The sequence below is a fragment of the Gallus gallus genome, chromosome 1, assembly GCF_016699485.2.
Source record: "Gallus gallus isolate bGalGal1 chromosome 1, bGalGal1.mat.broiler.GRCg7b, whole genome shotgun sequence".
Lineage (NCBI taxonomy): Eukaryota > Metazoa > Chordata > Aves > Galliformes > Phasianidae > Gallus > Gallus gallus.
In genome coordinates, this window is record NC_052532.1 from 50041893 (window position 1) to 50060082 (window position 18190).

At 43.5% G+C, this 18190-nt stretch overlaps 1 protein-coding gene across 5 annotated transcripts in view; it reads left to right on the forward strand.

Annotated features, from left to right (window-relative positions):
* Nucleotides 1–18190, forward strand: part of MKL1 (megakaryoblastic leukemia (translocation) 1) — a 97875-nt gene that overhangs the window by 38503 nt on the left and 41182 nt on the right. The window contains exon 1 of one of the 5 annotated variants that reach the window (XM_004937713.5): nt 11185–11714. The exons of the other annotated variants lie outside the window; for them this stretch is intronic. Within the exon in view, the coding sequence (XP_004937770.1) occupies nt 11588–11714 (127 nt within the window). The 5' untranslated portion in view covers nt 11185–11587. Of the gene's footprint in view, nt 1–11184; nt 11715–18190 lie in introns of those variants that run through there. 5 annotated transcript variants of the gene reach the window in all.

The window sequence follows — 18190 nt, forward strand, 5'->3', positions numbered from 1 at the left end:
AATGTTATTTATGCGAACAAATCTTCACTTCGGTTTAATTAGGACGGAATACTGCAGAGCTTGTTTTAAGTAGATAATAATTGGGAGAGCGAGCAGGAGGGAGAAATGAGTTCTTTAATGAAGAATGGTGAGCAACTGGTTTATGGGAGGAGGAGGGGAGAGTTGGGGGAGATGAGGAAAGTGTGGGAGGACTCCATGGGGAAAGGTTGTCCGAAGATCACAGCTCTGATGAATGCTTAAGTTGCGCAAGGAAGCTGGCTGTGCGTAATATTAGTCGTGTAATATGACGTTCTCATGCAGAAGCACACCCTGGAAAACAGAAAAATTGTAGAATAGGATTTTTAGGCTTTATCTTAAAGGATGAGTCAGTTGTGGAGAGCTAGAGGCCTGGACTGTGGTGGGAGTTCGTATTTCCAGAGGTTTGATCTAAGGAGAGATACTGCCTCTCCCTGTAAACTTCAGTGTGACTACTGGATGTCTGATTTTCCCAGACTGTCTGCTTTTTTTATTGTTGGTGGGTTTTTTTTTCCCCCTTTTTCCTCCCATCTGGACCATGAGGGTTCTATTAACACTGATACAGAATTTCCAGATGTCTGACCACCCTGCTGGACGTAGACCTCTGTAGCCAAGAAGACAAAAAGCATTCAGAAATCCTATATGTTTCTGTTACATAATAAATCTGACATATCTTGAAAGAGTTGTGCTTTTGCAAATGAAATATCTAATGTACTTGTAGTACAAAGAGTAATCCTGGCCTGTTCCCAGAGCGCTGGATTTATCGTACGTGCTCTGGCAGTCTACATAGCACATGCTTATGTGTTTGTCCTTAGGATATACCAAACAGCAATGTAGCAGCCCTGTCTCTAGGGTTCCAACCTCTTCACAGTGAAGAGATTGAAATTAAAATGAAAAAAAAAAACTTGAGTCAAAGGTGAAATTACAGGAGGCAGTTGGAGCTGCCCACTGATTTGTGATGACCAACAGAAGGGACAGGAAGAAGCCCTACTTTTCCTTCTTCCTCCATTTTTCATTCTTAGCAGCTCAATGCACCTGCTGTGTAGCTCCAGCTAGCTTGGATGAGGATTTTGGGATTCATTTTTGAAAACAAAACCATAAAAAAAATGTTTTTTGCTGGACCAGTGAGTGAGCTGAATTAACTCAGTGAACTTTATTATGAGACGAAGAGCCATCAGAAAGAAGGAATGATGAGAAATGAAGCAACATGATAGATAATTTCATCTGGCTTCTGTAACATTACTCCAACCACAAGTACTGAACAGCAAAGCTGAATTAGGATAGAAGAGGATGATTTTCAAGCCATGAAGTCATCAGAAAGATAAGAAAACTGCTGAAAAGTAGATCATGGAACCAGTAAGGGGTTGTGGTATCTGGGCAGTAAGTCTATGACAAAGAAGAGATAAGACAGCAAGGAAGAATATGCAGTGTGTGATAGATGTAAGCAATTAAATTGTGACATTAGGAGTGGGTAATTCTTTATGGTCCACTGTACATATCATACTGGAGGATATTAAAAATATCCCTGTTATTAAGTTTGTCATGTTAGAGTTTTTTTTGGATTTACTCTGAGGTTGTTAGGATGAGCATGCTGAAAAAAAAATCTAGTTGCAGGTCAATCACAGGATGGCTGAGATTGGCAGAGACCTCTGCAGCCATCTGGGCCACCCGCTGCTTAAGCAAGGCCACCCACAGCAGAGTGCCCAGGGCCACGTCCGGGTGGCTGTTGGAGACCTCCAAGGGTGCCATCTCCACCATCTCTCTGAGTTGAGATACTAAGCAGGGCTGGACCCAGTACTGATCGCTGAGACGTCCAATTTGACTTTATGCTGCTGATCACCACCCTAGTCCTTCAGCTAGTTTTAAATAGACCTAATTGTCTGCCCATCCAGCCTATGCTGCCATCAGCTTTTCTGTGAGGATCTCATGGGAGGCAGTGCTGAAAGCCTTACTGAGTCAGGGTGGGCAGTATCCACTGCTCATCTGCTCATCTGCCACATCTGTCACTCCAAATTGTAGCTCAAACTAAAGGACAGTTTTGCTCAATAGATGTCTTGCTCAGGCAAAAATATTTTCTGATAGGAGAGCGTTATGAGCTTACTGTAAATTCTGAACTTACAGTGGCATGGTTTCCAAAACTAAGCATCTGGCAACGTTTATCCTATTAGCATGATTTTTGGCCTGAAGAGTTAATTTGTAAGTGTCATCTGTTAAAGCAGCTGTTAGATGTGTTGGGAGCAAGCATCCGAATCCTGCCACATCTTTAAGAGCTGGCAGGCACATAAAAAAACACAGCTTTTTCAGTTGCATGATTGTCTACTCAATTATATCATTAACCCATTTGTTTTTATTCAGTCCCAGTGTAATAGTCCCTGTCTTGTATCTGCATTCACAAAATAGATTTGGTTGCCAAGGAAGGATGATAATTCAGTTCTGACACGTAGACTTGGTGCTACACGTAAATCTGGTTTATCAGATCAAAGGGTTTTTTAATAAAATTGAGGACATAAAATCCTTAAATACAAGGCTGTGACCAATGAGTTCCAGTAACTCAAACCGAAGTGACAAAAGAAGCTCTTAGCTGGGTGTCAGACCGCTAAGGGAAGAGACTTCTGCACGTATCATTTCAGGTGAGCTCAGAAGCTTAGGAGAAGGGAAACAAAACAGAAAGCAGAGACCCAGATCAGAACGTAATATCCAAGCATGGTTATCTTTACAGTTGTAAGCACGTAGGCTATGAACCTTTGTATGTTTTCAAGCCAGTGCTGGATTAAAACTTGTAAGACTTGGCAGGTTTTGCTGAGGCAACAGAAGAGGATACATCCAGCCATTTCCTGGTCTTTTCTCTGTGCTTTCAAGGTTGGGATTATCAGACCTCCTGGATCTGAGATCAGGTTTGATTTAAAAGGAGTCGTGCTCCTTGCGAAAGAGGCCTGTGGCTCTGCTTCCCCCTCACACCCCTTGCTTTTGGGTAACCATGTATATCAAAAGAAACTGTATTTTTTTTCTGTTTTCCCTTCCTGCTTCACTACTTTTCTATCTTAAACTTGCCAATGATGTTAACATCATCAGTGCTCAAAAAATCTTCGGGGCAGAGCTGTGGAACGTGGGTGTATGCAAACTAAGCTTAGGATGTGAAGCTGCAACATTACGTTTTGTGGCAATCCTCTGCACATGTGGACTTTGTTACGTTACCAAACAGCGAAAGTAGTATATCCCACTCTTGTTTTTAATGAAGGGAGCTCTTGTCTTTATGGCTCTGTGTGAAATTGCTGCTTTTTCCAGGCTGATTTTGGTGAGGTTTTCTATTAAAAAATGGTTCTTTTTAAATGCTTGAAAAATGGGATTTCTCATTAAGCGCATGAGAAGTTTAGGTCAATTCAGGTTGTTTGGGGGAAATACAGTGTTCTGGTCTGGTAGCTTTGAGTACTGTGGTTGAATCAGCTTGGAGAGGTGCAAGTGATGTGTGAATTGGGAGAAATTGCACATTTCACACTACTATTCTGTCTTCTGTTATAGCTTTGGACAGCTCCAAGAAAAATAAACCTTTGCTTTGATTAAAGGTGAATGCAATTTATGTAGAAATGTAGTCTATGGAGAAGGAATGGTAGTACTGTCAAAGCTGCATACCCCTGAAGCCGTAGGAATGTGAATCCCATGTAGGCTTTATAGGACTCCTTCCATCTTGGCATAACCAGGATATTTTTCCTGCTAATCAAAAGCTCAGTAATTTAGTGAGATTCAGGTAAAAACTATCCCAAATCTGTTCTCACCCTGTCTCCATCTTGAGATCCCTGACTTGTGTTACACTTACTGCCTCGAGTTCTCTGCATGTGTGGTGAAGGGATAAGTCCATACTAAATCCTGGGAACCCTTTCCATCTATGCCAGTGCTGCACGTTAACATGAGAGTAAATGATTGTGCACCTTGACAATGCTTCTGACTTATTTTATGTTATGCCCAAAGCTTAAAACCTGGATCTGCTTTGCCTTTTTATATTGGAAACATGCATTCAGTTGTTAAGTCAGTGTGAAAGCTTGAGATGGGTATCTCTTCAGTCTGTAACAGACTTTCAGCGCTCAAGTTTGAGTATTGGACATTGGAGGTGATGCATAGATTTTTGGCAATGCAAAAACTGAATTTTACATTCCAAGGTGAAATTATTCTGTCTTCACTAACCCTGACAGGAGCTATTGGACTGTGGGCTGGAGTGAGCATCCTGACAATGGAAAAAGGACTGCTGCTTTCAGTAGCAGCTAGCTACTGAATGGGCTTAGCAGTGTAATCAGGCTTCCTCTCTTACTGTACCTCATCCCAGTCTCCACCACTACCACTGTGACAAAGCACCAGAAGCATTCTTTGAGGAAAAGTTAAAAGGGGGGAGAGGACAACATCTGTAATTGTTAACATTGGCTAATAACATCCTACATGAATGGGGCGGTATATACTCTGTTTTAAAACTGTACGTCCATTAATGCTTAGTTGTTTCAAGTTTGGAAGCATTCTTTTCCAACAATAGAGAGTAAATATACATTTTAATGAAACTCTAGGTTCTGGGTTTGCTGTTCTGTGTCAGATTAACCACGGGCAATTGCCATACTGAGCCTCAGTGCTGTTATTATTGCCTATGTAAGTGCTGTATTTGTAGAAGGAACAGTGGCTTTCTGGCCAAAGTCATGGTTCTGAAGCAGAAGTGTGTCTAGGAGCTGTTCTGCTAGTATAAACTGAGAAGGAAGTGAAGGGTTTGCTAATCCTTTCACAAGTAGTGTGTGAACATCGAGCACAGCCTGGCTGTTCCCACTCTTGCTTAGGGAGCTAAAAGCCAGGCAGCATTACCCAAGTGTTTGCAGGTAGCCCCTTTGTGCAGCAGAGGGGTTTGATAGAGATTGACTGAAGCTGAAAGAGTGTGAGAGGGAGAAGTATGGAGCATCTTCTGGTCAGCAAATCAGGAATTAGTGACGTAACTTCTCAAACTCTTAGGCATGCCTTAACGTGAGAGGTTATCTTTCTCATGTCCTTTCCCAGTTCTCTCCAAAAAAGAAATTGGTGTTTTAAGACAAATTGAAAGATCTTGCTTCCCTTTTCTCTCTGTTCTGCTCAATGCCACCCTTGGTTGGTAGCCAGAGCTTCTATTTTTCTTTTCTGCTTTCAAGAGCAAAACCAAATTGTTGACTTCCCCCCCCCCCCACCCCCCACATACACACACACTTGTTCACAGTGGTTTAAAATAAATTCTGGAATATAGAATCATAAAATGGCTTGAGTTGGAAGGGACCTCAAAGCCCACCCAGTCCCACTCTGTGCTGTGGGCAGGGCTGCCACCCAGCAGCTCAGGCTGCCCAGGGCCCCATCCAACCTGGCCTTCAGCCTCCAGGGATGGGGCACCACAGCTCTCTGGGCAGCTGTGCCAGCGTCTCACTGCTTTACTCATTAGAAGAAAATAATTTCCTCCTAGTATCTAACCTAAATCTCTGCTCTTTTAGTTTAAAGCCATTCCCCCCGGTTCTGTTGCTATCTGCCCATGTAAAAAATCACTCCCCTTCCTGCTTGTAAGCTCCCCTCAAGTACTGGAAGGCTGCAATAAGATCTCCCCAGAGCCTTCTCTTCTCCAGGCTGAACAAGCCCAGCTCCCTCAGCCTGTTTTCATAAGGGGCGCAGCCCTCTGAGTATCTGCAAGAGGAAATGTTTTGAAAAGTTTGTGCTCGATGTTCTTCTCTGGGCACAGTGGGACGTGTCAGTCCTCCTGAAACTTCTGAACGTTCCTGCCTGCTGCTGGAGATGCTCAAGTTACCTGAGTGTGTGGGGGTGTCTCAGTGGAACCAGCTGCAGGTGGGAAGGCCGATGAGAAAAATTTAACTGTGTTCAAACTTGGCTCACTGTCTCTGGCTTGAAGCCTTTGACTCTTTTATTATCGGCTCTTAAAGAAGATCAGGGAGCTGTTACCCGTTCTTCCTTCAGCCCAAACGAATTAGTTTTTGAGCAAGATGAGCAATACCTGAACTAGAGAAGTACTTGGAACATTCTGGCGCAGTGCCACTTGCAGCAGCTCCAAGTTAAGCCCCTCTGCTGGAGAGGCTCTCTCCACACTGGAGACACCGTGCTTGATGTGTGAGCTCTCACTGTGGAGTTCGTTAGCTTAGCAGAGGTAATTTGAGCTAATCATTCTAACTTTGCACTGCAACAGAGTGAGGGCATCGTCCAGCCAGCTCTGGGGTCCCAGTGGTGGGGCTGGTGGTGTAACTTGAAGAGGGGCTGGTAACTATAAACTATAATGAGATCTCTGACTGTGCATGCATCTAACCAGAGTGAATCAACCAAAATGGTAAAAATACGAAATAAAATGTGTTTGGATGCGTGGTTTTAATTTACTTGCTTGTCTTTGTTGGGCTTATATTCATAGTGAATTGCAGTTGTTTGGAAGCTAACCATAGAACTTCTTCCTCTTACCACTCTACTTTCTTCCTTCCCCCTGCTCTGTAGTTTTCTGTTGCAGATGGAGTCTGGCCACTACCTGAGCCAGAGGAATTCACCTACTGGTTGTATTTCTTCTCTTGGCTAGAAATCCCTGTGTTGCCACCACAGTTCTACCATGTGTATATACAGCCTTCTGCAGTGACCAAGGCGGACTTAGCATTTCTTTCTGCACCTCACCTTCCTCGTCAGCCCTGCACAGTGCTGGGGGAGCCAGGCCTTGCTGCTGCTGCCTATCCTCACCTCACTCACTGCGCTGACTTGTCTTGCTGGTTGGAAACTACTTATCTGCAGAGTTAATCAAATGCAGATCAGCGCTGCATTCCTTGGAGTGAACTGATTCTTCTTGCTGCTGTGTTTTGCAGATAGGGATTGTGGATTTCGTGTGCGTGTTTTCAGGGAAAGGCAGACTGACATCTTGGATGAATCCCAAGGAATGGGGTGGGTGGCAGAGTTTATATATGTGCTGGGGGTTGATTTGGCTCTGGCCGCTGTGTAAAGTTCACTTTGGCAGCTGAAAGATGCAGAGAGAAGCACTTTCAGAATTAGAGACAGTGAGGTAATGAGAAAGTGACATAGGAAAGGAAGTGGCGGTGGGGGAGGAGGGCTCGAAATGCAAGTTGACATCATCTGATAGGTTTTCCAGCCTGTGCAGCAGCTATTTTTATGCTTTCAGCACTCAGTATTTAGAGCTCAATGACAGCCAAGTTGCCAGAAGCGGGGGTGGTGGTATATCCCAGCGTGGGCTGGGGGCTGGAGAGTGGCTCAGCCGGGAAGGCAAACATCCAGGTTCCCAGGCATGTCTGCTGCTCTTGCCTTTTCATACGTCTGTGTGGTGGTTACCTTTGGCTACCTGGTACGTCTAGGAGCGTGCTGAGCGCTAGCTGGCAGTGCTGGCTGTCACCAGCTAGTTGAGAAGATCAAGGCTTGTAAACTTCAGGCTCTTCCTGCAAATTGGAGAAGCAGGAATGTACAGTGATCCTGGGCTGGTGTTTCTACCTCTTCCTGAAGGTCACTGGTGGTGGGAGGCAGGATCCTGGGAATATCCAAAGCTAACTCACATTACATGAATGTGATCCTCAGCAGAGAAGTAAGCGGTACAGGTTTCAGCGTGAAGTCTACATTTATTTCAAAGTATAAAATTGGTAGAGTCATAAGGCATCAAAACTTTACAGTGGTGCAGGTGAAACATCCTATCATTTTTTCTGGCTTTTTTCTGCTTGCTAGAAGTACCAGAAGACAGATCTTCTAATATATTGGGCTCAGGTTTTTTTTTTTTTTCTGAGGTTCATCTGGCTTAAACCTCGACTGGGATCTTTCTCATGTTGCCTGAGCGAGCGTATATTGCAGCTGTTTGCCAGTTTTTAGCAGTACATTGTTTGGATTTCATCACTGAATTGTGTGCATGCAGATCCTTGTGGGCATTGTGTCGTCCGAGAACTGCGTTGCTGTGGGGAGAGGGCAGGGAGCTGCACAGAGCTGCAGGCAGCGAGGGAGGGGAAAGGTGGAAAAAGTGAACATTTTGCAGTTGGAGTGAGTTGCCAGCAATTTTTTTCTTGTTTAACTTGAAGAATACGTTATTTTGTGGGAACAAACCTTAACGTTAGGGTGGTTCCCTTTGTCATATTTCTCTTCTAGCAGAGTTTGGAAATTTGAAAGAATTGCTGCTCGTGTGCTGTCTTGGCTTTTGAGGATAGAAAAATAGCAAAAGAGAAAGTCAGTGAACGTATTTGAAACAGTAAGAGAGCTGACTTTCAGTTAAGGGTGGTGTGTGCTGTGCTCACCAGGCCTCAGAACTCGCAGCAGTATCTGTGCAAGCCATATGTATACCTGATGTTACGTTTTATTTCCTTGTGGAGGCATAAATTGCAATGCAGCATCTTGAGGGAGAGCACGTTCCCACAATCTTTATCTCATTTCCCGTGTGAAAATCAAATGATGTAAGGCTCAATAGATTCCTCGGGGACTGATTGTGAAAGTCGGACTCGATGCTTTCCAAACCAAAAATCTGTGGCGAATATGTGGGTCCCACTGATGCAGGTGATCTTTCAGCCAGGAGCAATGTTGCCAATCCCATAAAGCTTGTACACAACAGTGAATGCTGGATGTGCATTGAAGTGGATTGATGACTCTTCTCTGGAGCAGCTAAGTGACTGACACTTGTTGAATACCTTACCTCTGTTGTGAAGCAGACCTTCCCATCCGCCCTGCTGATTTCCAAAGTAACAACACATTGCCATTTCAGTTCATGTGACCGCTGATCAGATTGTCAGTTCTCTTGTCGGTAGACTGGGATCAAACAGAAGAAATGAAACATGTTTAACTTGGCGGTCATTGACACCTGGCAGTAGCGTCAGTGTTTCATATAACTCTACCCATCTATCAGAGTCTGTATTATTGCAAGCACTCACAAGTGCTTGCTCATGTGCTGAAGATATCCTCCAACCTGGATTCCTTGGTATTTTGTCTTCTTGCAGCTTGTAGGGGCCATATCTACGTCTTTCTGGAGTGACCCATCCTTTTCTGCTGTAGCTAATTGCTCCTCCTTTCGGTATGCTCAGTAACACTGCAGGACAAACATGATGCTGTAGGGCAAAAATTTAGAATATATTGCTCAGTGAAGAAAAAGATTGTCTGACTGTTATTCAGCCAATCAGCTGTTTTTCTTTCCAAGCAATTTTCTGCATGGGAAGAGAGAAAAGTAAGTCTGCGTATGTATTTATAGCTCTGAAAATTCAGTCAGAGGAAGAAATCTTCATCAAGATAGAGTTGTCAGTTATAGCAGCAGAGGATTGGTTAGATCATTTCCCACACCAGCAAAAAGTTGTATTTCACCTATAACTGGTTACTTGGTGCCAGTCTTTCAGTTCTAAAAGTTTGCTTTGTCAGAACTCGAGCAGCATCCTGGGGCTATTTCAGCAACACCCGGGGAACTGTGAGTCAGCTGGGCAGGGGAGCAGCTCCCATTTGCCAGCCTTTATCCTGTGCAGTGAGCTGCTAGGTCAGGGGCCCCGCTTGGCAAAGTAATAGCAATCTTTGACCTCTGTAGCTGTATCTTGTCATTTCCACTGTCCAGACTGTATTTCTTGCCAGGAGGAGCAGGACTCAGTCTAACACTGGGTAGATTTGCAGTAATGGCAGCAATTGGGGGATCTGTCTGCGCAGAGGGTCAGACCCCGCGCTGTGTGCGGTCCCATGTTGCTGCTGAAGAGATGTGGGCAGTGTGTTTCTCCCATCCTTGCTGCTGGGTTTAGTGGTGCTGTGCTCTGTGGGTCAGCAGCTCCCGCAGCTAATGTTTGTGCAGGAGAGGGATCATCTATTTATGCAGTAATATGAACTTACTGGCCAAAGTTCAGTGTGAAACCGAATCTTTACCTGACTTTTACAAACCCTAAATTAAAGAGGAGAGTGTGTTAACGGTTTGCATCGGTAATTTAGAAATAATGCTATTATGGGGCTTTTCATTATCACCAAACTTATTTTTTTACCCATCGGAACTTTAGAATTTGGATTCTTTTGAGTGAAGGTTGAACACTTCCAAGTAAGAGGAGGGCTGTTGCAGGAGCTCAGAAGTGTCACTGATGCACTCTCAAATCACAGTTTAATAAAATCTTAAAACTCATTATTTTAGTTTCTAGTTTGTAACTTAAAGGCTGCCTCCTTCCTATGCTGCTAATGGCACACGTAAAGGTGGGGTTTTTATATTTGGTTGGACACCACTTTGTTCAGATTGCAGCTTCATTATTAAAGAAATTTTCTTCTTGTGGCTATTACTGCAGCCTCACTCTGTAAGATGACTCAAACCATTTGGAGATGAGGAATATCGGTCTTGTTTTGATGGGGACCACAATACAAAATGCAGGCTTTTCCAGTAAGGTTTGGAGTATTCACCTTATCTGTGCCATGAAGGCTGTCTTGCTTCAGGGTCGTAGGTTGACATCAATTACTGTTCATGCTTTGCTTCTGTAAAGATACTGGAATACCCTTTTCAAGTGTGTGTTTTCATTAGACAGCTCTTTTTCCCCCCTCACCTTCTTTTTATTTATTTATTTTATTTGCTCAGCCTTCATTGCACGAGATTAAGGAACAACAAAGCCACTGGCTGTCCCACTGCTGTTAGGATGAAGCGTGCTTTTCCCCAGCCACTTCCAGTTCCAGTGCTTCGTTGGGTAGAATGTGTATCCACAGACTGCCTGCCATATGACATATAGTCATGATATGGATTAAATGAACTCCAGGTGAGACAGCTGCCTCCAAATGAGCATGGATTGTGAGATTCTGGTGCTTGCAGAAGTGTTATTGCCTGGGGGCTGCTGGTTATCTGCAGCTGGGTGTTTCTACTAAGTCAAGAGAAAAGACTGAAGGGAGGAAGAGGCAGATGTTCATGCTTACAGTGAAGTAACCTGCAGTTGCCCTTAGTCTCAAAGCAAATGCATATAAAGTCTGTTTCCACAGTAGTCACTTGAGCTTTCTCCACAACCAAAATTCAGTTTATAGTAGTTGGAACAGGAAAGAAGAGAAGACGGCGTGGCTGCTGCTGGCAGAGTGGTGATGTGCTCCTGGTTCATGTGCTTGCAGCTGGGAGGTGCAGAGGGCAGTGCTGAATCACATGGCATTGCCTGTCTGGCAGGTGTCTGCGGCGTGAGTAGAGGAACCAACTGTTCACTATTTTGGGTGAATGAGGTTGGCTGTTACTGCCAGTGGCCCCGCGGAGAAGTCCACGCATCTGTTGATAAGCACTGCTCTGCATACTGGACTCCTGAATGCTTACGGCCGCTTGCTGAAGTAGAGGAGTTTCTGCCTGAGCTTTGAGATAGTAGGAAGACGAGTTTTGCCAAGAGGCTTGCTGATTTTAATCTTTAGATGTTGGCTGTCAGGATTTGTCTGTGCCTCGCGTACCTCTGTGTTCCTATGCAAGCACAGCCTTGGAATCCAGCAGTAAATTGATTTTTTTTCCACTCTCCTGCTCGGTACAGTAACAGAAACCTGGTAGAGAGGGTTTGTGGTTTGGTCTCTTGTGAGGATTAAGCACCCCTTCCACTAGTGTGGGACGCCTCCTGTGCTGCAGAATCGGCCGTCAGGTCCAGGGATTTCCTCTAATATGTTGGATAAAGCCAAGACACTCCAGCCTACCTATGTCGGGATTGTGCCGCTTGCAGAGACTGTGGCAAAGCAAGGGAAGAGCTGTTCAAGCACATATCAGGATTCATACCACAGCTTGCGAGAAGGTTAGCAGTATCTGCTTTCTTCATTTTAGGCACTGCATAATTGGTTTGTGTTGTTGTTGTTGTTGGTTTTTTTTTTCTTCCATGTAGAATCTGCCTGCTTTTTCTTTTTCTGTCCAGCCTGGGCAGTTGTCCAGATTTTGGGTTTCCCGATGACTCCTGTGACCCGTTGTTCCTGAGGGCGCTGGTAAGCATGGCACAGGACGAGGTCAGAGCCCTGTGTGCAGTGACATGCAGTGCTGCACCTTGGGACAATTCCACTTGTGTTTGGAGCTTTACATTCCCAAGTTTCAGTTTCTTTCTCTATGCCTGTAGGGCTCTTGTAAGCAGTGTTTTAAGGCTATTTTATTAAAGTATAAAGGCTTATCTTGAAGTGGCAACTCAGTCTTGAAAGGGATAGAGTACCATGTTTTAAGTTTCAATATGTTGCTGTTTGGAGAGTGTGGAAGGAATGGCTTGCGTATATCTGCGTAAGATTCAGTATTAGATAATTCTCCTACAAACACACATGATTTTTATAAGGGGCTTGACAATTCTGAATGATTCTGTAGACCTATGTCAATTTTCAAGGAGTGGTATCTATGAGAAGATGATCTGGAGGGATTGCTTGGAACAGTGAATTTGAAGAAAAGGTTGAAAAGATGAGTCCAGACAGTGATCCATTCATAGTGAGCAGCACAATAGACAGCAACCAATGGGAACTGGGAGAAGATTACAGGGTAGAATGACAGACCGTAACAACATGCCAGTGACAAATAAATAGGACTTATATTTATAAGAAGTAGTGGATTCACAGAACTACAAGTGGAATTTTAATAAGGACTTGAAGGATTGAACAAAGGTCTTGAACACAGTGGCCTGAGAAGTAAGGTGATGAATGATTTTAAGAGTGTGATCTGAGGGGAGAGGAAAATGACTTGCAATGACATTTTGGACCAAAAAGTAAAGAGCGGTCAAAGACGAGGACAAAAAGTTAGGTAGCATAAAGGCATAGTTGTTACAAGGAGATAGCTGGTGGGTGGAAGGCCATTTTAGCAGTTGCATTAGAGGATTTTTCTCACACACAGCTCTTGGACTACTGAGGCTGCCATACAAAACTGTTAAGTTTCTACCCCTACATTCCCCATACCACGCCCCTTTATCAGATATCAAGAGTAATCTTTTTATTAATATTTAAGCTATTACTATTTTTGTTGCTGGTTTTCACTGGAATACTCTTTGTATTGTGGAAACGGAAAAGAAAACTAAAGCCAAATTAAAATTTGGGAGTAATAAATCCATTATTATACATGGTATTCCCAGATGGCTTCTGTTTGCTCTGGAGACAAAGACCTGCTGTACATCAGTCTTCAGAGGGAAAAACAAACCAGACCCAAAGCCCCAAACTTGCAGCTGTCTTGTATTTGCGAGGCATTGATTTTCACAGAAGGTGAGCACTCTGCCTTTGGATGTGCCAGGATACATCTTTCATCCAGTCACTAAATATCACAAGCATTCTACAGTGGGATCAAATGTAGAGTGAGGAAAATGTAATCTTATAGTACTGTAATCAATAGAAGAATGCTTGCTGCCATCTGAAGTGGATTAAGACCATTGAATTCTCGTATTCTTCTGATTAGTTGAAAAAGTTGTGTTGCCTCTGCAAAGTTTAACAATGTTAATCAGCCCTCTGTGCCCAACCCAACCACATGCCTAAAATTAATGATATTTTAATATGCAATGGAGAAAGCTTCTTGCTACCAGCTACCAAACAGGAAGGGTAGGAAAGAGAAATAGATGTTGACAATTTCTTTCATGTTGGAAGAGTACAGAATAACTCTTTAGCTTTTCTGCAGCTCCGTTCAAGTCTCCTGTGATCTCAGGATGCCTTTTGTATTTATGCTGTAGCATCCTCTGTACTTTGCAGAGCCAAATCTTAGAGGCAGTGGAGAAGCGGAGGGACTCATATGTGAGCCCTTCCAGAAGCTACAGAAGTCACTAATTACCACTGAGCTGAATGAAACTCTGAGGACCGTAGTACCTTATTTTTGGCTAAAAGTGGGACAGCTTAATTTTGTTACCATCAAGGACAGAAAATTCATTTCCTTCTCTCCTCACATTTTACCACACACAAATGAATGGGTGCCACTCTGCTTTCACTTCTTAGTAAAGCCAAGGAAAAAAAGAGGCGTCTGCATTGCGCTGACAATGCTCACTCCTATTTGCTTTGTCAATCTTAGGAGAAGTGCCTGTCTGGAATTGATTGTATCTTGTTTTCTTGCCTTTGGAAAACATGGTATCCAGAATCTGATTTAATGTTTTCGGGTTTTTTTTGGAAGTGGAACTTGATATAAAGTAATCTTGGAACTTCTGATCCTTTCCACACACAAATTCATTGGACGTGGGGAAGTCAAAGGACACGTGCTTGTACTTTTGAGAGTACATGTTGGAGCAGTTATTTGTAAAATTCCTAGAATTCAAGAATCCATAGACATGTTTTCCATCAAACAATGCCTTGGAGTGATTTAGTGTTCAAATACCAGAGTTGAGTTTGCAGCTCATGGACCTCTTAACACAACGGGATGAGAGCTTCTGATGAAAGGTAGGAGGAAGGAATTGGGAAACTTTGGAAAATTCCAGAAAGCCTCTCTAAAGCTGCTGAGCACTCATGGCTCTTGTGTAGAAGTGAACGCTTCCAAAAGTGAATTCCAACTTTTCCACCTCTTTGGAAAGTCTTTCTTTCGTTGCTCTCAGACTTTTATTTTGGGAAGTCCTCGCTTCAGAAAACGTTCAATGTGACTGAGAGCCCGACAGTGCAATTCAGCTGTCTTTTTCCAAGATTTGTGTCTCAGGGCCCCGACACGAACAAGTTACTGCAGGCCATCTGATCTGTGGTAACTGCGCGCACATTCTTGGTCCGCAGCAAATGTGAGGTAATTTGAGTTAGCTTAGCCTTTGATTAAACTATTAATATCTGTTCAGTACTTCGAAGAGATCAGGAGTCGTGCAAGTGCTTGTTAATATTTAGCTTTCTTCAGGAGCGATCGAGGCCTCGTTGTCCTAATTCCCGATACCTGAAGGGTAAGGCTGCTGGGTGACCTGTGCCTCTTCCAGCAGAGGGCAGAAGAACCTGCCCATATGGATGGGGAGGGTTCCACTTTGAGGGCATCCCCAGCAAGAGGGTGCATCCCAGGCATCTCGCAGAAATGTGGGCTGGCCTTTTTCTGTCAGGGTTCAGCAGTGTTTTCCTCCTTCAGGGTGGACCTGAAGATGCTGGGAGAGATGTCAAAGCGATGCCTCCTGCGAATATGTGGATAAGGACCATCAGAAGCCAGTCACAAAATGTCACTGAAGCATATCCAAGCGATGGCCACACATATCCCAAAATTCAGAATGGCATAGGCAAATAGTGCTATGGCACAGAATAGCGTAGAAAATGTAACAGATATATGGCAGGTTAACTCCTTGGCTTTCCTTTTTGCAAATCCAGAGGTACAGCCAGTGTGTATGGTTAGACTCTGTAGCCTTGTGCTGCAGCCATTCTGCAAATACACGGCATGGTGAAGGTTAGTTAGTGAGGTATTAAGGTGAAGTGGCTCAAAGTTGGCGGTAAGCAGGCAATTCAAATTTATTTGTGCTAAATTCCCAGTGTGCTTCATTCAACTCTGAAGACTAGGGGTGTTTCAGGGTATTTGTTAACTTTATGGCATAAGTCATTAAGAGTGGGAAGCTTCAGGAAAGGGTTAACATTGACTGACCAGCGTTTTAATAAGTCAGTCTTTATCAGTGGAAAGCGAGTCATCACTTTATCCCTGAAGCTGAATTCACATATTTTTTTTGGTCCTGCTGCCCTAATGTGTTTTTAGTTTTTTTGGATATGACATGTTTTCCCCTCTTGGAGTTTACTGAACTATTCCTGTCAGTGTAATGATCCCCAGCTGTTGCTTTAGCCCTAGCTATTTTCATGCTGGGAATGGGGGGAGGAGGAGGAGGAGAGGGGCAGAGGCTAACTTGTTTACCACGCTGTGATCTAATTCATTTTTTCAGAAAAGATCTACTATAATAGTTTTCTTTGGCACAAAGTAATACTAAAAGGAAAGAGTTTCAGTCTCAGACTTGCAGGAGTAAGGAGATGTAAGGACTCAACATGCGCAGAAATAAAAAGAATAGAGGGGGGGTGCGGTGCAAGGAGTGCAGCTGTCAAAAGCATTTATGCAGACAATGCTTTGAACTGGTAATGGTACCAAGTAAAATTTGCAGTATTTTCCTGCCCTATCAACTGGATTTTCTTCACAGTTGAGCTTAGAGCTTCATGTTCAACAGCAGCAGTGCTGGGGTAGCGATATTCCTAGCAACAGGAAAATATTTTTGTAAAGCTTGAAAAAGACACGCAGCCTTGTAATTATTGCTTTCTTGATAATTATTTGTTTTTCTGTATTTTTTTTAAGAAAAGATCTGTATTTGTACTTTTAAGCAGCTAATGATTGATGCTTGGACTTCCTGGCAGCTGATGAAAAGTCGATGCTTTTTTTGAAAACAAAAATGTAATGCTTAAGCTCAGATTGCCTGTTTTGCATCCAGAAACAACTTCTGGAGTTGATATGCCTGTTTAGAGCTCTTGCCAGACAGATGTCACTGCAGCTCTCCTTCCCAGAGAAGATAAGGGCCAGTGACAGTTGCTCATGTTTTTGAGATCCACATCAGGTTGCCCGTGTAAATCTAATCGTGGCCCTTTCATCAACTTTGAGATATGTCACTACTCACCTCAGATTTTTCAGCGTTCTCTCACTCCTGTAAGTCATTGATCAACGACTTAAAGAATATCTATACCAAAAATAAGTGCCTGTTTCGATCTTTCGTTTCGTTGCCCTGACTCCCGTCTACCGAATCTTTTCTCAGCATCAAATTACTGATCTTGTCACCTGCTGCATCAATAAATTTCAACTCAAAATGTTAAAGCAACATATTTCTTGGCAAGAACCTCTGCAGCCTATGGTAGAAAACAAGATACGGCCCCTGACTTAGCTTAGGTTTATTTAACAAAGAGATACAGTGAGTCCAGATGGGCAAATCCTGTTCCTTCTCCTTGCAGGAGGCCTCTCAGTGGATGCATAATCTGATTAATGGCATAACTTAAAGCAGAACTCATGGCTCTTTTTTGTTTTGCTAACTTGGGCTAGTGGAGGTATATGCAATGTTCTGCCTTGTTGCCATGTAAAATTTACTAACGCAGAGTATCTGAAATAAAGAGCAGACCAGCAGTAGTTGGAGTACATTGCAGTGTAGTGGTTACAAGTCAGAACCTCTTAATGTTTTTTACTGATCAGCGTATTTCAGGATTTTTCTCCACGTTCAGTGAGGTGGGTAGAACTGTAAGAAGGCTTATATGATGTAGTCAGTGTTCTTCCAAAAAAAATCAAGGCCTGAACTTTCTAGCTTGCAATTCTGCCATCTGAAGTTAGACTGAGCCTGATGAAGTTAGCAAGGAATGTGTGAGAAAGTCAGTAACGGGGAGAGGACATTCAGCTTTGGGGCGTGGATTCCTTCCAACATTGATGGTGAGAATCGGTGACATCGAGGCTTTCTGGACAACCTCGTTTTAATTCAGCTTTTCAAAAGTAAACAGCTGTGAAGAAAATCTTTTGTAAAAAAGGTGACTACTCAAAAGTTTTATCAGAATTGTCAATGACTATTTTTCCTCCATGGTGGATGCAGGCATTGTGTGTTGCAGCTGTGCCTACAGAGACCTTGTTCTGAGGCCTTCTGTGAGACAGCTCACAGAGCCAAAGCTCACAGAATCTAAGGGCCCAGCACTGTTCTGGGCTATTTCCCCCAACTTCTCTGCTGCAGCTGGCACAGTGGACATCTGGTTGATAACCTTCTGCACTGGCACACTTGGCAGGGCACAAACATTTTGCATGGCCGGGCTGTTGTGCAGAACTGAGGGATGGACGCCTTTTCGCTGCCTGAAAGAAGAGATCCGCTTTCAGCTTTCTTCATGTGGAGTTTCCCCTGCTTCGTGCTGCTTATTATTTCTCTAGTATTAGATGCATGTAGAATACAGCTGTGGGTTATTTTGGTAGGAATCGCATGGGGTAGTAGCTATGTTCTTGTATTGCTTATCTCTGCAAATTGCGCAGCAGTGCTGGAAGCCAGACCATATACACGCCCTTCATGTCATTTAGTCATCATTACAAGCAGCATGTAACCTGTCCCTATTTCAGGTCTGATGTTTTCATTTTTATTTCGGTGCCCCTGTCAAAGTGCTCTTTGTGATGCTTTTTTGATGCTCTTTTTCTTCATTTTCACTTTCCATAGCTTTCACACTTCTCTCCTTATGATACTTATGGATGGATATCCTAAGCCTGCTTGCAGCTTACCCCCTTTTCCATGCTAAGATCTCAAATTGTGCCATTCGGAAGTGGCAGGTGCCATTTTACAAGTGGATGCTAAACTAACAGCACGTTTGTGCCTCACTGAGAAACTTTCCCAGCTGCTAA